This window comes from Hyperoodon ampullatus (assembly GCF_949752795.1).
Source record: "Hyperoodon ampullatus genome assembly, chromosome: 8".
Lineage (NCBI taxonomy): Eukaryota > Metazoa > Chordata > Mammalia > Artiodactyla > Ziphiidae > Hyperoodon > Hyperoodon ampullatus.
This window is the reverse complement of record NC_136921.1, coordinates 30,525,944-30,549,966: the sequence shown is the minus strand read 5'-3', so window position 1 is coordinate 30,549,966 and position 24,023 is coordinate 30,525,944. Positions and strand designations below refer to the sequence as shown.

General features: G+C 46.1%; 2 protein-coding genes across 4 annotated transcripts; both read left to right on the top strand.

The window, feature by feature from the left end:
• Positions 1-520: 520 nt before the first annotated feature.
• LOC307056809 (histone lysine demethylase PHF8-like) lies at positions 521-3,676 on the top strand (the record flags this gene model as incomplete). Of its 2 annotated transcripts, XM_079709762.1 has the most annotated exons (2): positions 602-1,918; positions 2,222-3,676. In XM_079709762.1, the coding sequence occupies 2 exons, from the start codon at positions 602-604 to the stop codon at positions 3,674-3,676; spliced, it is 2,772 nt and encodes a 923-aa protein (XP_079565888.1). The 2 variants fall into 2 exon arrangements, with proteins under 2 accessions (XP_079565889.1, XP_079565888.1); XM_079709763.1 differs by having other exon boundaries at positions 521-3,676.
• Positions 3,677-20,415: 16,739 nt separating this feature from the next.
• Positions 20,416-23,571, top strand: LOC307057162 (histone lysine demethylase PHF8-like; the record flags this gene model as incomplete). Of its 2 annotated transcripts, XM_079710229.1 has the most annotated exons (2): positions 20,497-21,813; positions 22,117-23,571. In XM_079710229.1, the coding sequence occupies 2 exons, from the start codon at positions 20,497-20,499 to the stop codon at positions 23,569-23,571; spliced, it is 2,772 nt and encodes a 923-aa protein (XP_079566355.1). The 2 variants fall into 2 exon arrangements, with proteins under 2 accessions (XP_079566356.1, XP_079566355.1); XM_079710230.1 differs by having other exon boundaries at positions 20,416-23,571.
• Positions 23,572-24,023: the final 452 nt, after the last annotated feature.

Here is a 24,023-nt window from a genome sequence, read left to right as displayed (position 1 = left end):
TTTCGGGCTGTTTTTTTCTCCAACCGGGCTGCCGGTTCATCTCCTTCCGCGTTGGTTTGCTCGAGGCGATCTTCTGCCGGCCCAGCGACGCCGCCGCTTGCCTGTTCGTCAGGCGGGCCGGCCTAGGCCCGAGCCGCGGGCTCCAGTAGGCCCTGACGGCCGGGCCCGGGGCAGAGCTGTGGAGAAAGTTGCCCTGAAGCACCGCTGGGCGGCCAGGGCCGCGCGACCCAGCGGGTGGCTCGAGAACAAGGCGAGAAAGGTTCGCCGCGTTGCCGTGACGATCCCAGAATTCGGTGCGCGTCGCCGAACCTTCGCTGAGCGAGGCGCTGAGCAGCTCCGGAGCGAGCCCGGCCGCCGGCGCTTTGGCGGGACTGAGCTCCGCGGGCGTGAGGAATCCCTGCGGCTTTGCGGATGAGGAGGTCCCTGTAGGGTTCCGGACCGAATACGTTCTTGTCAGGTTTGGGGCGTGAGGAGGTTCCTGTCAGTTTGAGAGGCGTGAAGAGATTCTCCCTTCGTCCAGAGAGAATGCGTGCTGCCGCCTCCCGCTCCCTTTGACGCTGAGAACCTGGCCCACCGCAGGACGCTCCAAGGCCAGGCGAAGATGGCCTCGGTACCGGTGTATTGCCTCTGTCGGCTTCCTTACGATGTCACCCGCTTCATGATCCAGTGTGACATGTGCCAGGACTGGTTTCATGGCAGTTGTGTTGGTGTTGAAGAGGAGAAGGCTGATGACATTGACCTCTACCACTGCCCCAATTGTGAGGTCTTACATGGGCCCCCCATCATGAAAAAACGCTGTGTATCTTCAAAAGGCCATGATACACACAAGGGGAAGCCAGTGAAGACGGGAAGCCCTACGTTCATTCGAGAGCTTCGGAGTAGGACCTTTGACAGCTCGGATGAAGTGATTCTGAAGCCCACTGGAAGTCAGCTGACCGTGGAATTCCTGGAAGAGAATAGCTTCAGTGTGCCCATCCTGGTCTCGAAGAAGGATGGATTGGGGATGACGCTGCCCTCACCATCATTCACTGTGAGGGATGTGGAACACTATGTTGGTTCTGACAAAGAGATTGATGTGATTGATGTGACCCGCCAGGCCAACTGCAAGATGAAGCTTGGTGATTTTGTGAAATACTATTATAGCGGGAAGAGGGAGAAAGTCCTCAATGTCATCAGTTTGGAGTTCTCTGATACCAGGCTTTCTAACCTTGTGGAGACACCCAAGATTGTTCGGAAGCTCTCATGGGTGGAGAACTTGTGGCCAGAGGAGTGTATCTTTGAGAGGCCCAATGTGCAGAAGTACTGCCTCATGAGCGTGCGGGATAGCTATACAGACTTTCACATTGACTTTGGTGGCAGCTCGGTCTGGTACCATGTGCTCAAGGGTGAGAAGATCTTCTACCTGATCCGCCCAACAAATGCCAACCTGACTCTCTTTGAGTGCTGGAGCAGCTCCTCTAACCAGAATGAGATGTTCTTTGGGGACCAGGTGGACAAGTGCTACAAGTGTTCTGTGAAGCAAGGACAGACGCTTTTCATGCCTGCAGGATGGATCCATGCTGTGCTGACCCCCGTGGACTGCCTTGTCTTTGGAGGGAACTTCTTACACAGCCTTAACATTGAAATGCAGCTCAAAGTCTATGAGATTGAGAAGCGGTTGAGCACAGCAGACCTCTTCAAGTTCCCCAACTTTGAGACCATCTGTTGGTATGTGGGAAAGCATATCCTGGACGTCTTTCGAGGTTTGCGAGAAAACAGGAGACACCCTGCCTCCTACCTGGTCCGTGGTGGTAAAGCCCTGAACTTGGCCTTTAGAGCCTGGACAAGGAAAGAAGCTCTGCCAGACCACGAGGATGAGATCCCGGAGACAGTGAGGACCGTACAGCTCATTAAAGATCTGTCTAGGGAGATTCGCCTGGTGGAAGATATCTTCCAACAGAACGTTGGGAAGACAAGCAATATCTTTGGGCTGCAGAGGATCTTCCCAGCCGGCTCCATTCCCTTAAGCAGGCCAGCCCATTCCACTTCAGTATCCATGTCCAGGCTGTCACTGCCCTCCAAAAGTGGTTCAAAGAAGAAAGGCCTGAAGCCCAAGGAATTCTTCAAGAAGGCAGAGCGAAAGGGCAAGGAGAGCTCAGCCTTGGGGCCTGCTGGCCAATTGAGCTATAATCTCATGGACACATACAGTCATCAGGCACTGAAGACAGGCTGTTCCCAGAAAGCAAAGTTCAACATCACTGGTACCTGCTTGAATGACTCAGATGATGACTCGCCAGACTTGGACCTTGATGGGAATGAGGTCCCGCTGGCCCTGTTGACGTCTAATGGCAGTGCCAAGAGGGTAAAGAGCTTATCCAAGTCTCGGCGAGCCAAGATCGCAAAGAAGGTAGACAAGGCTAGGCTGGTGGCAGAACAGGTGATGGAGGATGAATTTGGCTTGGATTCAGATGATGAACTGCAGATTGATGAGAGACTGGGAAAGGAGAAGGCGACTCTGATAAAAAGACCAAAATTTCCCCGAAAGTTGCCCCGTGCGAAGCCTTGCTCTGACCCCAAGCGAGTTCGTGAACCAGGAGAAGTTGAGTTTGACATTGAGGAGGACTATACAGCAGATGAGGACATGGTAGAAGGGGTCGAAGGCAAGCTTGGAAATGGGAGTGGAGCTGGTGGAACTCTTGATCTGCTCAAGGCCAGCAGGCAGGTGGGGGGACCTGACTATGCTGCCCTCACCGAGGCCCCTGCCTCTCCCAGCACTCAGGAGGCCATGCAGGGCATGCTGTGCGCGGCCAACCCGCAGTCCTCATCATCCTCGCCCGCTACCTCCAGCCTGCAGGCCTGGTGGACCGGGGGGCAGGACCGAAGCAGTGGGAGTTCCAGCAGTGGGCTGGGCACAGCGTCTAGCAGTCCTGCTTCCCAGCGCATCCCAGGGAAGTGGCCCATCAAGCGGCCATCATACTGGAGAACCGAGAGCGAGGAGGAGGAGGAGAACGCCAGTCTCGATGAACAGGACAGCTTGGGAGCATGCTTCAAGGATGCAGAGTATATTTACCCTTCCCTGGAGTCTGGCGATGATGACCCTGCTTTGAAATCTCGACCCAAGAAAAAGAAGAACTCAGATGATGCTCCATGGAGTCCTAAAGCCCGTGTGACCCCAACTCTACCGAAGCAGGACTGTCCTGTGCGTGAGGGGACCCGGGTAGCTTCCATTGAGACAGGCTTGGCTGCAGCAGCTGCAAAGTTGCCCCCACAGGAGCTACAGAAGGCCCAAAAGAAGAAATATATCAAGAAGAAGCCTTTGTTGAAGGAGGTAGAACAGCCTCGCCCTCAAGAGCCTAATCTCAGCGTGGCAGTACCAGCTCCAACTCTGGCCACTACACCCCAACTTCTCACCTCCTCCTCGCCCCTGCCTCCGCCTGAGCCTAAACAAGAGGCCCTCTCAGGAAGTCTTGCTGACCATGAGTATACTGCTCGTCCCAATGCCTTTGGCATGGCCCAGGCAAACCGCAGCACCACACCCATGGCCCCTGGTGTCTTCTTGACCCAGCGGCGCCCTTCAGTTGGCTCCCAGAGCAATCAAGCAGGACCAGGAAAGCGTCCCAAAAAGGGCCTGGCTACAGCAAAGCAGAGACTCGGCCGTATCCTGAAAATCCACAGAAATGGCAAAGTGCTTCTGTGATCCCCTTTGTGTCCTGCCCCTCACCCCTTCACCCCCATTGCCTTCTCCGTTGTCAATTCTCAGGGCACTCCTGGATCCTACCTGCCCCGGACAAGGTGCTGAGGCGCATTGTCCTGCTTTCTTGGAACTGACCAAAGGCCTGGACTCTCCCACGGGCCCCTTCACCTACTCCCTCAACTCCCTTCCCTGCTTCCACTGGAGCATCCTGCCTTCCTTTTCCATATCTCTGAGTAGCCAGTAAATGGGAGAGGTTTCCAGCTGACTAGAGCCCTCTTTTCTGCTGCCCCAATCCATTTCCCTTTCACCAGCTTTGTCTGCCCTTTACTGTCATCCCCACTTAAAGCTGGAAAGCAGGATGAGGAGAGGCATGAGGAGAGCCTGGGCCCCTCGGTATTTCCCTGGTCATGAAGTGTGAGGCCCAGTGCTCAACACTTTCTGCGGCTCCAGCCCTGTCTCCAGAAGCCTGCCCACCTCTGCCCATTCTCCTGCCTCCTCTTAGCCCAATGGATGTGTCCCACTCAAGACTCGTTCCTGGGAGAAGCCTCTGGCCTCTGCCGCCTCTTGCCAAATGCTTCATGGAAATAAAGAGGAGGGCCCAGAGTCTTCGTACTGCCCCACCGTGGGCCATTTCCAGAGTGGCCTAGAAAGGCCATGGGCTGACTTCACTCATCCTTGGCAAGAAGAGAGATTCCTGTCACTTCTCAAGGTGGGGAGAGGACCAACACCCAAGACTTTGACCGAGACTTTGTAGCCCATTGGAGGCAAGTACTTTTGGGTGGCTACAGTTGAAGCCACCTCTCCCAGGGTGAGCTCCAGGGATTTGCCTAGAGTTTGAGGTGCTACAGAACATTCTCCACATAGCTTTGGCTGGGCTCCAGGAGGCAAAGACCATCTCCCAAACGCCTTGAAAGCATCTGCCGCTGAAGCAGATAGCCCTTGCTCTACGGCCTGATCCCTTCACCCGTACCACAGAGCACAGCCTGGACCTTCTGGAGAGGATGTGGCAGGACAGCTCACCCCAGGTTCTCCATCAGGAGCCTCCCTGCTTCTCTCCCCACCTTGAGGTCTTGGTCTGAAGAAGACTTCAGGAGTCACATCTTCACTCGTGGACCTTTACACTCCCAGATGTCAGGTGGACGCTCAAGCAGAGTGCTGATGTGGGGGGAGCCCGAGCCTAGGAGCGGAGATGCCCACCTGTAAAGGAGCAGATCATCTGAACCTCCCACCCCCTCTTCCCTTTGTGAGTGTTTCTGTTGTCCAGACAGTGCCCACCCCCTCCCTCCCCCTCCCCCAGCTCCCTCCAGCTCCACCTGTCTTGCCTCCCTGGTGACCTGGACTGGATGGAGAACGTCTCCGTCTCTCCATCTCGGCACTGCCCAAGTGGAGTGCTTCATTGTCTTCTACCACCCACTTTGACTTCACCTCAGTTTTCCCAGTGCTTCTGGGGAATTTAACAGCTACCGTGCAGGCCACAGGGAATATGTGAGGCTTCCCTGGTCGTCTTCGTGTCTCCAGTTTGTCTTTCTTTTCTCCACAGCCCGACATTTACTCTCCTTCCTTGGAATCAGGGGTCCCTTAGCCCCATATCCTTTTCCTATCTTGGGGGCCCCGGGGGCCGAGCAGTCCTCCATCTATGCACACCAAAGGCAAAAAAGCCTGGCTACCTCCCCCTTAGCACGTGAGGTTCCCACTCCCCTCCCCTCTGTTTCTGCCCAGCTTTGCTTTTCTTGGGGATTTCAAAGCAACAGAGGGTAGTGAGGGGAGGGAAGGAGGGCAGCCTGTGTCCCTGTGTAGGCAACTGCCTGACTAGGCCCTGACTGCTGTAACCAAGACCAGGACCCCAGCCCTTCTGCCCATTAACACCCCCTCCCCTTGATCTTTCAAAGGCAGCTAATTGCTAGCATATCCCCCCTGGTTCCAGGCCTCTTTCCCTTCTGTTTCTTTGTTAAAAGTTTTGTGGAGCTGAAACCCAACCTCCATTTGACTGGGTTTCTGATTAATTGAGTTGGGCTCTCAGAGCTGGCTGTTTGTTGTTTTGTGTTTTAAATGAAAAGCAAGTTTACCCTCAGATTTACGCTTTTCCAAAGAGGCTAGTGTGCTTTTTGTTTCTTTTTTTATTTTTTTTAATGTTTCATGTTCTAAGTGAAGTGAGTTGGGGAGGGGTTGGGAGTGGTTGTAACCAAGGTTTAGAACATGATGAGAGAGTTACCTCTGGTCTCCAATCCCCAGCACAGAGCTGGGGCTTGGATAGGGGGCAGGGAGAGAGGATTTCTATTCACCTTTAATATATTTTTACAAAAAGGCAATTTAAAAACAAGCCCACCGCTTCTGTACATGTCTAAATATATTTTTAGAAGTGGGTAGGATTGTGAATTTCTGATGCAGGGCCTTTTTATAAACAGGTTAGATTAGCATCATACAGACTTCTCTGTTGGTTTGCTTTCCCCTGTTTTTTTCTTATGTTGTGTTACTAATGTAATTTATATATATATTTTTAGATCCTCCCTTTCCTATAGAGATAAAAGTGATTTAACTTGGCAAAAAAAAAAAAAAAGAGAAAGTAATTATTTTTACAATCTGATCCTAAATGTTAAAGAAGCACCCTATTCTTAAAGGCTGGCCCCATCATTTGCAAATTAATGCACTGCTGAAGATGCAAACTATCTATATAACTGCTCTCAAATTTCATTAAAATTAATCGGAAGTCCTTTTAAATGTCTTTGAGAATTGCTTCAAGTGGCAAAAATCAGAAAATCTACCCATGGGTCACATCAGCTAATTGCTATTTACTTCTCCACTAGTCATTCTTTCAGCCTAGTCTGCAAGTGCACAAAACTGAAACAACTCTCCGGATGACAAATGCCAGTCAAACCAGTTATTTAGCGTCATGTCATTTTAAAGGACCCGTTGGTTTCCTGAATATTTTTTAACAAGTCAGAATGATGATGTAATGGATTGATTCCAGATGTAACTTGTTAAAATTATTCTATCAGTAAGTTGTACCTGCCATATGCTCCCTCCCAGTTGGTATTGGGGAGCCAATAGGGGAATAAGGATAGACTAGTGTGAAGAGAATAGAGGGTGACAGTCAGTGTATGTGTTTGTACAAGCACACTGTTTAGGACAGATACATGAGAATGTGTAAAGCTAAGTGTTGGAAAAAGAACCATGTTCTAATTCTTACCAACTAACTTACTCAAGGAAATTCCCTTAGCAGCAAACTGGGGGGGAAAGAGGAGAATAAATGTGAGACCATATATATGAAAATAATGTTTGGTAAAATGTAGGTGCTAATCAAATGTGTGTCATTGTTAGAGAGAGGCTAGTCTGTGGAAATGAAACCACAGGGTAAGATATCAAACTAAGCAAACTTATGTGTTTAACAGAGTATTAAATCTTTCATTAAAGTGATTTGATGGTGGCTTTCTTTTTATCGAAATGCAAGAATTAGTGTGCCATTTTCCTCTTGCAATTATTAGTAAGGTTCAGATTAAAGATACTTCTTTCTTTCCAAGAATCTCTCCAAATTGCCCTAATCAAGGGATTCTAAATGTATGTTACAACAGAATATATAGTTTTTAAGATCTTCTAAATAAACATATTCATAAGATGACTACTTAAATTTCAAGTGCAAGTTGGTAAATTGTCTTTAAGAGAAATGTTTAATCAAAGCATTATTTTCTAGACTGGCACTATAAAAAGTTTTACTAAAGGTCAAAACTTCCAGTGCCAAGTAATTATATCGTAAAGAAAAGAAAAAAAGTAAATGAGCAGACACTAGCTAGGCTTTTAAAAATATATATTTTTAAAGTCTTTATACATATATATGTATAAAAATATATATTTTTAAAGAGTTGTCCTAGGATTTCTGGTTGGGACGGCAATGTCACACACCCTCAGCTGCTATAAAGCTGGGGTGACCATTTCAGTTTATTATCTTATTATACTTATATCTTATTACTACTTATTATAGGACAGCTGGAGCCCAACTACAGTGGTCTTTACCTTCACTTCGCTTCAGCCACTCACTTCAGAGGCTGTGCTCAGAATACAGAGCTGCTCCACCTCTGAAATCTGAAGCCTGAATATCCCTCTTCCCGACTAGTACCTTTCAGTGTCCCCTTTCTTACTCCTCTTACACGTGTTTTTTCCCTTCAACAGGGCTTCCGTTTTCTTCATTTCCAACCAGTCTTTTGTCTCTCTACCCCTCGTCTCTTCTTTTTTTCTAACCTGTGTATACCCTTGATTCCTTTGCATCCCTCTCCTTTGTCAGCATTTGCCCAAAAAAGTTCTAACACAGGATCAATATGATCATGACCGTTCTTTTCTCCTCCATTCAGTCAGATGAGCACTGAAGGAGAAAAATAATAACTAGCATTTAACAAACACTTTGCTACCTGCAGCACCATTCTAAGTGCTTTGCATGTATGAACTCATTTTATCCTCACTAGCCATAGGGAGATTTTTGCCCATTTTACACACAAGAAATCGGTTTCATAAGGGTTAAGTAACTTGTACAAAGTATTACATCAAATAGAAGACACCGTCAATTGTAGACATCTCATTATCTGATAAAAGCAAAAGAAAAGATTGCAATTCTGATTGTAAGGTGCCTTCATTTGATAGATAAAACCTGATTTCAGTGGTGTTAAATGTGACAATTTCCATCTAAGAATCCATCAAATATGACACATGAGGGAGATATGGTGCAAGCCCAGGCAGTTTGGAGCTTCATCCATATGCTATCCTGCCCCATAAAAACCAAACAAGCATGCCAAATGGTCTGTTACAAATTCATGGTCTCAAATTTTGCCTGGGCATTTAGTACTTCCTTTAGTCTCTTTCTCTCCCTTCTCTTATCTCCTCTCTTCTTTCTCTTCTTTTCAAAGATTATTCAAAGCCTTTTCACTCTCCTTCAATTCCTTACATAATACCTCCTCTCATTCACTTTTTGTGAATGACTACGGACCTTAGTTCATTAAGAAACTGAGACCATTGGTCACCATCTCTCTCAACTCCTGCTCTCCAGCCAACATACCATACACAGATGTATCCATATCCAGAGGGAGCCTTTCTTTCTCCTTGTTCAGAGAGCAAAGCTATCCCTTCTGTGCAATACTGACTTCCTTATTCCCTTATCCCTGTTGCTTCTATGTCTTCTGAGGTTGTTAGTTATCCTTCTGTCTTGAATTTAAACTCCTCCCTGTCTGTTGGTTTCTCTCCCTCAGCTTGTAAACATGACAAAGACCCAACCCCTAACCTCCTGTTCCAATTCTTCTCCCTCTTCTTTGCTAAACTTCATAGAAAGTGCTTCTCAGGGGCTGTCTGCATTTCCTGGCTTTCCATTTCTGCCTCAGCTCACCATTTCTCCCCCAACACTCAGTCAAAATTGTTCTTAATAAGCAATTGGGTGACGTACTATTTTTTAGAGCCAATGGAAAATTCTATGTCTTCATTTTATGGACTCCCTTTTCTGAATCTGTGTGCTGTGGTTTATTTCTTCCCCCTGTGAAAATCTTTATCTCATTGGTTTCCAAGGCACCACATTCTCCTGGTTCCTCTTAACTCTACTTTTTAATCACTTAGATATTGGCATTTCCCAGATTCAATCCTTAGGTTACTAGTGTACCCACTTTACATACTTTCCTATGAGGTTTTTAACTATTGCCCACAGGTTGACAAAATCCCGAATTTAGACTTCTTTCTTGAGCGCTATGTATGTGTTTATCTTTAGTCCCCTCCTCTTCCTTGACTATTCAGCTTCTCCTTTGGATGTCAGTCATCTCAAGCTGAACGTGTTGAAAGCAAATTCTTTTTTTTATTAGTTTCAGGTGTACAACATGGCGATTCAAAATTTTATCTATTGTAGTCTGTTTGAAGTTATTATAAAATATTGGTTATATTCCCTATGCTGTACAATATATCCTTGTAGAAAAGCATATTCTTGAGTTCCCTTTCCCAAACCTATTCCTCAAACCATTGCTCCTCTCTCAGCTGATGGTTCCAAGCCTCCATTTGCTTAGCCCCCAAAACTTGAAGTAATCTTGAATTTTTCTCTTTTTCTTGCACAACACATCCAGTCTATCAATAAATCCTGTCCTTTCTACCATCAAAATAGATTCAGAATCTGATCACTTTCACCAACTGTACTGCTACCACCCTTATCTAAGCCACTATTATATCTCCTCTGGATTATTGCAGTAGCTCCTAACTGGACTCCCTGCCTCTGCCCTTGCTCCCCTCTAGTCTGTGCTCTGCTGAGCAACCAGAGTGGATTTCTGACCACCTTTCTGACCCAATACCCAGAAAACACTCTTATTACACCACGTATGTTCCAAGGCAATTATGCTTCCCCTGTGCTCTACCTGGAGCCTTCTCTCACATACGTATGCATGACTCACTCTTTCACATTAATAAATCTTTACTTAAATATCTCTTCCTCAGGAAGGACTTCTCAGTATTCCATATAAAATAGCTCTTCCCCCATTATCCTTTCCTAGTCCCACTTTACTTTTTCTTGGTGATCCTTTGTTTTTTTCTTACCAGAACTGACACATTACACATAAACTTTACCACAGGCTTCAGAATTATAAACACTCATTATTGACTCATGACACTATTTGTTTATTTAATTAACTAGTTGTGTGTTTGTTTTTGATACACAGCTGTAAACTCATCATTTAACACAGAAACTAGAGTCACAAATCATTATACATATATAATTTTTAAATTAAAATATAAATTTTCTTCTCCCACCCCCACTACAGTATAAGCTCCATGAGTACAGGGACTTTGTTTTATTCCTTCTGTGTGCACAGCATCTAGAATAGTGCCTGACACACAGACACTTGAAAATAAAGTGAGCACTGCATATTTATGTACCAATATTCTCAAGGGTAATGTAACATTCAACATGTCTAAAACCAGAATTAAATCCCCACATCTTTACCTCTGTTCTCCTTTCTCTCTCTGCACTCCTTCCCTTGACTTCCCTTCTTCCTATCACTTGACTTGTTTCCCCAGAAGCACAGGACTGCTTGGAGGCTCCCTCCCTGCCTTTGATCATGCTAACTTCTCTGCCTGAAGGAGACCATTCCCCCACAATGGATCCAGGAAAACTGTATAACTTTTTCTTCAAGAAGGTCACCAGTCACCTCCTCAAACACACTGTCTCTGCCCCCTCTTTTCCCTTTCCCTTTCTCAGGGTTCTCCCACACCAATCTCTATCCCTTGTGCTCACACACTATGCTTCTGTAATTATCTTCTCCAAGAGGCTGAGAGCTCCTTGAAGTTCAGGAAGCAAGTTGAAGCCCTCATTTATGATCTTTTCCCACTTCCTCAGAAGATAAATAGAAGCAGACATTAGTATGTTCAGTTCACAGATTGAGAAACTGATTTCAGAGGAAGAGAAAAAGCCCAGAACCCCTAGGAATCCTCTCGAGATCTCTTGCTTTCTACCGCTTGGGTAGAGGGAATGTTCCTCGTGTCTTTGTTAAACCTTGCTATAAGCCTGGGTTCCTCCCTGTGCCCCTCTGGAAGGTAACCATGGATACTATTGAGCTGGCACAAAAGCCTTCAGTTAGTGGAGGCTACCAGTGGTTTCCAGGATGCTTAGAGGGTTTTGAGGTGAGGGGGCAAAACCTGGAAACCGTGGCAAAGGTAAGACTTTTGCCTCAGGCTCTTGGTCTGGGTGTATTTCAGTTCGGGTGGGCCCTAATTCTCAGCAGAGCCCCGAAAAGGTGACAGGCCTGACTAGGATGTTAACTAGCTTTGAGCTGAGAACCAAAGAGAATCCCAGACGTCTCCTCTTCTTGGAAAGCAGGAACCCCTCTGTGAAATCTTGAGCAGTGGGCTGACGCAAGCAATACGAGCAGCAGCTCGGGCTCCTGGGGTGATCCAAGCCACAGAGCCTGGAGATAATGGGGTCTCCTGTCCCCAGTCAAGGGGAGCTTCCAGTGGTGCCTTGTCCCTACCCACATTCTTGCCTCAAGGGTGTGTTTCTTTTCGGAGCCCAGGACCACAGGCAGGCAGGAGAAATTCACACCCAGGATGTCACTGGAATGCACCTTAATTTCCTTCCTGACCGCTGTGAGGGCACCCACATGCATTCTCCGACCCTAGGAGTCCTGAGTCTTCCCTGCTATCACTTTATTCTCAAACAAGGAACGTCTGGAGCGTAGAGATCTAGGGAGCCCCACTTGCTCCTTGAAGGGCACGGGACTGGGCCCCAACTTTCCAATTCCTGGCCAGCACTATCACGCCTCCCAACCACACAAAGGCTCAGTTCCGCTGGTGGAGGGGGAGTAGGGGTCAGTGTCAATGAGGTGTGTGCGGCTAAGCCTCCTTGTTTTCTGAAAAGAAATCTTCAGGGGAGGGAGGGAAGAGGAGGGTGCAGGAGATGGACTTGGGGGCGAGAGGTGGCGGCCGTTTCCCGGCGTTTTGACGTAGACTTGAAGAGGCGCCGAGCACCCCCACTGCTTAAGAAGAGGCACCGTAACCCTCAGGACGCTGAAGGTGGGGACCGTCGCTTGCTCAGGGAGCAGTGTGAACATCTGAGAGTCCGCCTGCCGATGCAGGGGATGAGTGTTCGTGCCCCGGTCCGGGAAGATCCCACGTGCCGCGGAGCGGCTGGGCCCGGGAGCCATGGCCGCTGAGCCTGCGCGTCTGGAACCTGTGCTCCGCAATGGGAGAGGCCACAAGAGTGAGAGGCCCGCCTACTGCAAAAAACAAACAAACAAACAAAAACCTCTTACTTCCATGACTATAACCATAGCTATACTATTTTGGGCTGCAACTGAAATTGTAAGCATTCAGCATTTCAGAAACAAGAGATGAGAACAACACCCCCATACTGATTAGGAGCCGAATATTGATTTGTCAGCAGAGTAGCTATTTATTAATAACATCATGGTAGCTCTCTGCAGAAAAATATTATTCCTGAGCCATTATGACCTCAGGTGGAACACAAGAAAGGTGGTAACTGTTCTTGAGTCTCAAAACTACATTTTCAATGCCACGCAGAGAGATAAGATGCTTAAGGCATTTTATCAGGCATTTGGTATTTTGAGAAATGCGAGTTGAACCTAAGAAATAAAAGGAGCCAATCCAAGTAGAAACTCGTGGTTACAGGTAATCAGAATGGCTCTCTACTTCACTGAGTTCTCAGAAAGTTGTATAACCTCTCCTTTCTTGGTGATGTGTTGCCTGGAGCCTCATTTCATTAGTTATGGTTAGAAACAAAGAACTAATTTTTTCTTTATTAAAGTTAAAAAAAACTCCGAGAAAGCCTTGTACTCAAATATTTATATGGACCAAACAGTCAGATGAAAGGAGGAAAATGTAGACACTCAGTCCATTTTTGCTTTGTTCTCAGGGTCTATACCGACTAGGTAGCTGCCCATATGAAATAAAAAGCCTTTGACTTTTCACAGACAAATGAACTACAGATGAACGTTTGTGGAAGAAAGCCTTTGACTATCAAAGTGTGTAGGATTTCCAGTTAGTTACCCAGAAAGGCAAACAATTCATATGTCCACAAATCACATATCACTTATGTTAGCAGACTATTACAAATATTTTGTGACATAAATCATCTCTCTGTTTGGGTGACTTTCCTGCAATAATTTGAGAGTTAGCTAAATAGCTTTGCAATTAGTTTGGTTAAAAAGCTTTATATATATTTACTTTTATTATAGTGAAAGAGAAGGATAAGTATTGAATTCCTTGCACAAAAAAGTGATTGCTATCTAAAACTGAACTTCTTGCACAAAAAGTGGTTGACAGCTAAAAATCATGTTGACATCTTGCTTTGGAAACAAGAGATTTTGTTTCTACCATGGAAAAATGAAGCCCTGAAAGCATCCCTAGCGGAATAATCCCAACCCCTCATAATGCTGTTCTTCCTCTTTTATAGATTCTCTGAGGGCCTGAGGACGCATTAACCTTTCTATTCAATGTGAGAGAGACTGTTCTATACAATGTGTTAAATGGAGCTAACCCTTGTTCTGGGAACCATTTCAGAGAAAGGGAGAAGCGTGGCATCAGAAACCTACTGACATTCTGGTTCTGGACACTGGTTGAACTACGGTGATTTAGAAATGAAGTGGGTCATACTTGCAAATATGAGTTTTCAAAAGTGGTGAGAGACAGCGTCTGGGTCTATTAGCAGATGAGCATGACTTTAACATTTCGTTTGCTTGGATTCTCTCGCGTGGTCTAAGGTTTTCTGTCTGAAACATTTGTAACTGGGGAAGGTAAGGTAGGGCTTCAACACTCTTTACAACCAGCAGGACACTAGAGCGTTTCCAGACCGGCTGGGCATTCAATAAATTGTTTAATGCAAATGCTTCCAGTGTGTGGTTTGTTGCTTGATCTTTCTGGTCTTGAACTGGATCGATGCAATGGTTGTATAATAGATCTTTTGGACAGTTCTCTCACTGATGCCTGTTACCTAGTGAGGAAGAGGTATTGAACTGGAAACTCAAGAAATCTGTTCCAAAATCAAATTTCTTTTTCTGCTGGTGATGACCACCTATGTTCAGAATCAAGGGCAGATGTCATGTTTGAGAGCAGAGGGGGTCAGTTTTCTGATAGCAGCTCTGGATCAGGCTTACAAGCTGAAAAAAACCACAAACTTATATATGAGAATTTGTAAACTTCTCACTAAGATTTAATCAATGACTTTGCGGATGTTGCACATTTGTTGGAGTCTAGATATTTTCTTACATGATTATTAATTCAAAGCCATGTGTAAATGGATGCCCCAAGATGTGTGTTAGGTATGAAACTTCATCAAAATATGGGATCCCAAGATAGGATGGATATACATATACATACATACAAACATAGATATGTGTATATATATTTGAATATGTAATATGCTCTTCTAAATCTATGCCTATAAAAATTATGTATACATTTAAATTCCCCTAGGATATCACCCTCAGATATGTCAGAAGCATGGGGCCTGGTAAAAGAAATGTACTCTGCTTCAGAGCTCCTGGACATTACAGGAGGGGTGGTCACCTCAATTTCTGAAGGATTTTAAGGAAGGGGTAAGGAGAGGGTTAAACAGGAGCCTGATTGCAGAGTGGCTGAATGGTGAAGCAGTGTGTGCTCTCCACATATTTTAGTAGGTCTCAGTAGCTTCAGATACGTGGGACTAATGACACTTGAATTTGGTCGATACAAGTCAATTTTATAAGCATAAGGGGCTGCAGTTTTGTTCTAATGAGTACTGATGCAATCTCAAAGCTTGCATGGATTGAAGATCGTAAAAAGTTAGAAGTCATTTGTGCTTTAAAGCAATGTTTTTTCCCCTCAGTCTCTATTATACTACATGATTTTATTTCCTTCATTTCACTTTTGCTCTTTTAAATTATCTTGTTTATTGATTTGTTTACTTAAATATTGTTAGTCTTTTCCAGTAGAATATAAGTTCTAAAGAGCAAAGACTTAGCTTATTATGTTCATTGATGTATAGCCCCCATGCCTATAACAGTAAATGTCACAGTTGTGTGTGTGTGTGTGTGTGTGTGTGTAATATAGAACAAATGAATTGCTTTGGTTTGGGCATCTGTGTCAGTACATTTCAATGTCTTCTTCTTTGCCTGTCTTCATCTGCTGTGTTCCTCATTATTGTTCTTTGCCTGTCTTCATCTGCTGTGTTCCTCATTATTTGGGGATTCATCGTGGTTTAAATCATCTCTTGATAATCTCTCATTTCACCCAGTAGAGGACATGCTTTGAAATACCGAGTACTGGGTCATTTCTAAAACCTCCTCTCTGCTCAGGAAGATGCGGTGGATGGACCCTCCTATGTCACTGTCCTGACCTCACTCCAGAGAAGAACAGGGATGAGACAGGTGATAAAAGAGAATAGTGACTGTTGTCATCCTTAGAGGGACTGGATTTCAGGGTAGGGTGTGGTATGCTTGTGATTTCCTTCCTTGTTTTATTAGCACTGATTAAACGACTAGGTGGTCTAATAGAAGACATCCTAAATAACCAAAAATTTCTACTATTTTTGGTGAGTGAATTTTTGCGTCATTTGTTTTCTATATGGAATGAAACCATGAGTTTAAAGGTCTTTTCTAAAATAACTTCCATAGATGATATGGACTTATAAATCTTTTTTTACTTGAAATTTAAGTAAACAGAAAGGGATTAAGCGTAATCCTTTTTTCTTTTCTTTCTTTTTTTTTTGCGGTACACGGGCCTCTCACTGCTGTGGCCTCTCCCGTTGCGGAGCACACGCTCCGGACGCGCAGGCTCAGCAGCCATGGCTCACGGGCCCAGCAGCTCCGCTGCATGTGGGATCTTCCCGGAGCAGGACACGAACCCGTGTCCCCTGCATCGGCAGGCGGATTCTCAACCACTGAGCCACCAGGGATGCCCAATCCTTTGTTCTTGATATAATCTATCAGTCCGTTGGCCTTTTGTATGCAAGTATGTATTTATTTATTCAACTACTTATTTATTTAAAATCCTATAAAAGTATCTATGAATCTACTACTCAGTGTGATAATTAGAGCATTGACAGTAGTTAACATTACCTGGGAAACTTTTCCATCTTATCCATTGGACTCGTCACTCTTCCCTTCTAATGTAATTACTACCTTGACTCTTATAATAATCATTTCATTGCCATTTGAAAGCATACCTAGTTTTATATTTTTACATATTTCTAATACACATGTTGTTTGGTTTTAGTTATTTTAACTTTATAAAAAGGGTATTGAAATTTTATATATAATCTTAGGAGACTAATTTTTTTCTTCTCAATATTATATTTATAAGACCATACATGGTGTTCCAACTAGCTGTACTTCACTTTAACTCCTGTGATAACCAATTGGGTGAACATACTACAGCTTATTTATTTATTTATTCCCCACTTTTTTGGCATTTGAATAGTTTCTGGGTATTTTCCATACGAATGGTATCTCTGTAAACGTTCTTATATATATATTTATTAGTGTACAAGTGAAAGAATTTCTCTGGTGTTTATACTGAGGGGTGTAATTGCTTACTCATGGGGTATATCAATGTTGAAGTCCTTTCTACAGCGATTGTACCACTTTTAATTCTTAATTTCAATAATTTTCTAAACTCCAGGATTTCAAGACATTTATTCAATTAATAGATTATTACCACAAATCATAGAATAATAAATTGGTAAAGCAGAAAAGAATTTTGAGATTATCCATTTGGACCCATTTAATTTGCAGAGAACATTGATATGTAGGAGAGTTGAAATTATTTGCTCAAAGTTCTAGAAAGAAGGGGCTTTCAGATCTATCACCAAGTAGATTATGCAGCCATTATTGTATCCTGTTTTTTTTTAACATCTTTATTAGAGTATAATTGCTTTACAATGGTGTATCAGTTTCTGCTTTATAACAAAGTGAACCAGTTATACATATACATATGTTCCCATATCTCTTCCCTCTTGCGTCTCCCTCCCTCCCACCATCCCCATCCCACCCCTCTAGGTGGTCACAAAGCACCGAGCTGATCTCCCTGTGCTATGCGGTTGCTTCCCACTAGCTATCTATTTCACGTTTGGTAGTGCATCATTGTATTCTTACCACCATTTTCTGTTTCTCAAGTGTGCAATGTTTGGTGAAGAATATGAAAACTTCTGTTTTTAAGGTAAAGAAGTTAAGATCTAAGAAAATAAAGATAAACAGCAGTGGAGTTATGCCAATTTAGCGTTAAAGTTGAATTTATTCAATGCACCATTTTCCATCAGGTCACATTGCCTTATGGGATTGACTTTGGTGATTGCTGCCCCAATAGCCATTCCCAACTCCCTGGACAAAGTACTTTACTGTCTTACACTGGAGCTCTTTCCCTCAGACTTACTTGTATCTATAAATGACCATGTAACATCTTTGTAGTCCACGAATTAAGACTTAGTCCACTGATGAAGGTCATAGAAATGCTTTTACTTTCTTGATTAAAAAATAGCAAATGTGTGGGGACTTCCCTGCTGGCACAGTGGTTAAGAATCCGCCTGCCAATGCAGGGGACACTGGTTCGAGCCCTGGCCTGGGAAGGTCCCACATGCTGTGGAATAGATAAGCCCGTGTGTGACAACTTCTGAACCTGTGCTCTAGAGCCTGCGAGCCACAACTACTGAGCCTGCGTGCCACAGCTACTGAAGCCTGCATGCCTAGAGCCTGTGCTCCACAACAAGAGAAGCCACTGCAATGAGAGGCCTGTGCACCGCAATGAAGAGTAGCGCCCGCTCGCCGCAACTCGTGTTCAGCACGAAAGCCCGTGTGCAGCAACAAGGACCGAACACAGCCTAAATAAATGAATAAACTAACACATAAATTAATTAATAGAAAAATATAACAGATGTGGCTGGGCTGAAACAACCCTTTCACCTACTTCCTGCCTTGAATGTAGATGTGATGTTTGGAGCTGCGGCAACTAACCTGTGAGTCCAAGGAAAGGTTAAGGGAATCATAGAAACATGGGCCTGATATCCTTGGGCCACTGAACTAACATCAGCAGCCACATGTTTCCAGGTTTCTTACTAGGTAAGAAAAATAAACCCCTTTTCATTTAAGCAAATATATACATATATATATATGTATATATATATACACACACACATATATACTTAGGTTTTCTTTTACTGGTAGCTTAATGAATTCCTAGTTAATACACCATGTTACAAAAAATGATCTCAAACTAGATTTCGAATGTTTCCCTTTTGCCAACGACTGAACATGAAAATCCTGTCACTGGATGAGCAATGTTTTTTCCCTCAGGGGAAATGATTTTATACTTTTATGCTTAACTTCTACTTTTAGATTATAGTCTTTTAATCAAAAACCCCATTTCAGAGGATGTGTCCATAATCACATCAAAGCAATATTTCCATTCAGCAAAAGCATGATTTTAAAAAAAGGGGGGTGGGCACCAAATAAAGAAAAAAAAAAACAACTCTAAATTGGCTGACGGACATTTTGATTTCTTTTTCCAGACATGAAAAAGAAATTTCATCAGTGCAAAGTTGACTAATGACACTCACTACTCCAGCCTTGGGTTCAAAATGAGACTATTCTCATAAATAAATTCAAGCAATATTAATTAAGAAGTTATATGTGTGTTGGGCTCTAAAGCTGAGAGTAGTCAGACGTGATTCCCTGTCTGAAAGAGCTTGCTGCTGGTTAGGGTAGAAGGGGGATGGGGAGGAGAGACAGATAAGCATACATAACAAATAGAATATAGTAAGCATATAATGGAAGTATGCACAAAATTGTTTAGGAATCTAGAGCAGAGTAGAGCTAACTCCCCTAGACACACACAAGTCAAGGAAAAGTTTCTCATCCCAGGAGCCCTTCTCATACTGTAAGATGTTTTATGCCTTCAACATATAGGTCTATGTCCTTATTTGTCCTTTCACAGATGTTTTCTTCTTGGCAGAAGTCCTTAAGTGTCAGTGGACCTCTGGCTTTCTGAGCTGTAAATCCCTCTGCTCCACCTAGTATGTTGAAGTAGAGATTATATGTTGTTTTTTGATATATGTTGTTTCTGATATATGTTGTTTTTTTCCATCATAACTGAAGCCTTAGGGAAAAAAACTTCCTATTGCTAAAAGCTTAGATCTTGTCATTGTTGCCGTGGTATGTAAAACAAATAGAAAACAAATCACTTGTAGTCTCCTTTGGAAATGAGTAGTCCAAAAGATGGGACAATTCTGAAAAGCCAATACTTACAGTAGTCACTCTTAAAGCGCTGGGGTTATTGCAAAGACATACACTCATCTCTTGACAAAGCCACAGGAATCCCTATGGGCTTTGCAACCTCCTGGAAAGAATGGGCAAAAGATGAATGTATCTTGAGAAGTACCCTAGAAAGGAACCACCGCTAAACGTGTTATCATAACCATAGCATTTTCACTTGTATAAGTAGGAAAAATATGAATGAACCATTCTTGTATTCCCGAGTAGCTTTCCTTTTCTGCACATTTTAGAATCAATGTCCAATATCATCTGACTACTTACTTCAACTTGTCCTTATGAATTTGATGACACTTAAAGACTGACTAATCCATTTATCCCAATGGGCATTCCAGGAAATTGTCCTTGTTTATTGCCATCTTCAAATGATGGAAAAGCATTAAAAAAATGAGAGCGATTGACTACTCTGAATTGCCCATCACCGCCACCGGGCTTCTCCCGGCGATTTTTCGGGCTGTTTTTTTCTCCAACCGGGCTGCCGGTTCATCTCCTTCCGCGTTGGTTTGCTCGCGGCGATCTCCTGCCGGCCCAGCGACGCCGCCGCTTGCCTGTTCCTCAGGCGGGCCGGCCTAGGCCCGAGCTGCGGGCTCCAGTAGGCCCTGACGGCCGGGCCCGGGGCAGAGCTGTGGAGAAAGTTGCCCTGAAGCACCGCTGGGCGGCCAGGGTCGCGCGACCAGGCCCGCGCGACCCAGCGGGTGGCTCGAGAACAAGGCGAGAAAGGTTCGCCGCGTTGCCATGACGATCCCAGAATTCGGTGCGCGTCGCCGAACCTTCGCTGAGCGAGGCGCTGAGCAGCTCCGGAGCGAGCCCGGCCGCCGGCGCTTTGGCGGGACTGAGCTCCGCGGGCGTGAGGAATCCCTGCGGCTTTGCGGATGAGGAGGTCCCTGTAGGGTTCCGGACCGAATACGTTCTTGTCAGGTTTGGGGCGTGAGGAGGTTCCTGTCAGTTTGAGAGGCGTGAAGAGATTCTCCCTTCGTCCAGAGAGAATGCGTGCTGCCGCCTCCCGCTCCCTTTGACGCTGAGAACCTGGCCCACCGCAGGACGCTCCAAGGCCAGGCGAAGATGGCCTCGGTACCGGTGTATTGCCTCTGTCGGCTTCCTTACGATGTCACCCGCTTCATGATCCAGTGTGACATGTGCCAGGACTGGTTTCATGGCAGTTGTGTTGGTGTTGAAGAGGAGAAGGCTGATGACATTGACCTCTACCACTGCCCCAATTGTGAGGTCTTACATGGGCCCCCCATCATGAAAAAACGCTGTGTATCTTCAAAAGGCCATGATACACACAAGGGGAAGCCAGTGAAGACGGGAAGCCCTACGTTCATTCGAGAGCTTCGGAGTAGGACCTTTGACAGCTCGGATGAAGTGATTCTGAAGCCCACTGGAAGTCAGCTGACCGTGGAATTCCTGGAAGAGAATAGCTTCAGTGTGCCCATCCTGGTCTCGAAGAAGGATGGATTGGGGATGACGCTGCCCTCACCATCATTCACTGTGAGGGATGTGGAACACTATGTTGGTTCTGACAAAGAGATTGATGTGATTGATGTGACCCGCCAGGCCAACTGCAAGATGAAGCTTGGTGATTTTGTGAAATACTATTATAGCGGGAAGAGGGAGAAAGTCCTCAATGTCATCAGTTTGGAGTTCTCTGATACCAGGCTTTCTAACCTTGTGGAGACACCCAAGATTGTTCGGAAGCTCTCATGGGTGGAGAACTTGTGGCCAGAGGAGTGTATCTTTGAGAGGCCCAATGTGCAGAAGTACTGCCTCATGAGCGTGCGGGATAGCTATACAGACTTTCACATTGACTTTGGTGGCAGCTCGGTCTGGTACCATGTGCTCAAGGGTGAGAAGATCTTCTACCTGATCCGCCCAACAAATGCCAACCTGACTCTCTTTGAGTGCTGGAGCAGCTCCTCTAACCAGAATGAGATGTTCTTTGGGGACCAGGTGGACAAGTGCTACAAGTGTTCTGTGAAGCAAGGACAGACGCTTTTCATGCCTGCAGGATGGATCCATGCTGTGCTGACCCCCGTGGACTGCCTTGTCTTTGGAGGGAACTTCTTACACAGCCTTAACATTGAAATGCAGCTCAAAGTCTATGAGATTGAGAAGCGGTTGAGCACAGCAGACCTCTTCAAGTTCCCCAACTTTGAGACCATCTGTTGGTATGTGGGAAAGCATATCCTGGACGTCTTTCGAGGTTTGCGAGAAAACAGGAGACACCCTGCCTCCTACCTGGTCCGTGGTGGTAAAGCCCTGAACTTGGCCTTTAGAGCCTGGACAAGGAAAGAAGCTCTGCCAGACCACGAGGATGAGATCCCGGAGACAGTGAGGACCGTACAGCTCATTAAAGATCTGTCTAGGGAGATTCGCCTGGTGGAAGATATCTTCCAACAGAACGTTGGGAAGACAAGCAATATCTTTGGGCTGCAGAGGATCTTCCCAGCCGGCTCCATTCCCTTAAGCAGGCCAGCCCATTCCACTTCAGTATCCATGTCCAGGCTGTCACTGCCCTCCAAAAGTGGTTCAAAGAAGAAAGGCCTGAAGCCCAAGGAATTCTTCAAGAAGGCAGAGCGAAAGGGCAAGGAGAGCTCAGCCTTGGGGCCTGCTGGCCAATTGAGCTATAATCTCATGGACACATACAGTCATCAGGCACTGAAGACAGGCTGTTCCCAGAAAGCAAAGTTCAACATCACTGGTACCTGCTTGAATGACTCAGATGATGACTCGCCAGACTTGGACCTTGATGGGAATGAGGTCCCGCTGGCCCTGTTGACGTCTAATGGCAGTGCCAAGAGGGTAAAGAGCTTATCCAAGTCTCGGCGAGCCAAGATCGCAAAGAAGGTAGACAAGGCTAGGCTGGTGGCAGAACAGGTGATGGAGGATGAATTTGGCTTGGATTCAGATGATGAACTGCAGATTGATGAGAGACTGGGAAAGGAGAAGGCGACTCTGATAAAAAGACCAAAATTTCCCCGAAAGTTGCCCCGTGCGAAGCCTTGCTCTGACCCCAAGCGAGTTCGTGAACCAGGAGAAGTTGAGTTTGACATTGAGGAGGACTATACAGCAGATGAGGACATGGTAGAAGGGGTCGAAGGCAAGCTTGGAAATGGGAGTGGAGCTGGTGGAACTCTTGATCTGCTCAAGGCCAGCAGGCAGGTGGGGGGACCTGACTATGCTGCCCTCACCGAGGCCCCTGCCTCTCCCAGCACTCAGGAGGCCATGCAGGGCATGCTGTGCGCGGCCAACCCGCAGTCCTCATCATCCTCGCCCGCTACCTCCAGCCTGCAGGCCTGGTGGACCGGGGGGCAGGACCGAAGCAGTGGGAGTTCCAGCAGTGGGCTGGGCACAGCGTCTAGCAGTCCTGCTTCCCAGCGCATCCCAGGGAAGTGGCCCATCAAGCGGCCATCATACTGGAGAACCGAGAGCGAGGAGGAGGAGGAGAACGCCAGTCTCGATGAACAGGACAGCTTGGGAGCATGCTTCAAGGATGCAGAGTATATTTACCCTTCCCTGGAGTCTGACGATGAGGACCCTGCTTTGAAATCTCAACCCAAGAAAAAGAAGAATTCAGATGATGCTCCATGGAGTCCTAAAGCCCGTGTGACCCCAACTCTACCGAAGCAGGACTGTCCTGTGCGTGAGGGGACCCGGGTAGCTTCCATTGAGACAGGCTTGGCTGCAGCAGCTGCAAAGTTGCCCCCGCAGGAGCTACAGAAGGCCCAAAAGAAGAAATATATCAAGAAGAAGCCTTTGTTGAAGGAGGTAGAACAGCCTCGCCCTCAAGAGCCTAATCTCAGCGTGGCAGTACCAGCCCCAACTCTGGCCACTACACCCCAACTTCTCACCTCCTCCTCGCCCCTGCCTCCGCCTGAGCCTAAACAAGAGGCCCTCTCAGGAAGTCTTGCTGACCATGAGTATACTGCTCGTCCCAATGCCTTTGGCATGGCCCAGGCAAACCGCAGCACCACACCCATGGCCCCTGGTGTCTTCTTGACCCAGCGGCGCCCTTCAGTTGGCTCCCAGAGCAATCAAGCAGGACCAGGAAAGCGTCCCAAAAAGGGCCTGGCTACAGCAAAGCAGAGACTCGGCCGTATCCTGAAAATCCACAGAAATGGCAAAGTGCTTCTGTGATACCCTTTGTGTCCTGCCCCTCATCCCTTCACCCCCATTGCCTTCTCCGTTGTCAATTCTCAGGGCACTCCTGGATCCTACCTGCCCCGGACAAGGTGCTGAGGTGCATTGTCCTGCTTTCTTGGAACTGACCAAAGGCCTGGACTCTCCCACGGGCCCCTTCACCTACTCCCTCAACTCCCTTCCCTGCTTCCACTGGAGCATCCTGCCTTCCTTTTCCATATCTCTGAGTAGCCAGTAAATGGGAGAGGTTTCCAGCTGACTAGAGCCCTCTTTTCTGCTGCCCCAATCCATTTCCCTTTCACCAGCTTTGTCTGCCCTTTACTGTCATCCCCACTTAAAGCTGGAAAGCAGGATGAGGAGAGGCATGAGGAGATCCTGGGCCCCTCGGTATTTCCCTGGTCATGAAGTGGGAGGCCCAGTGCTCAACGCTTTCTGCGGCTCCAGCCCTG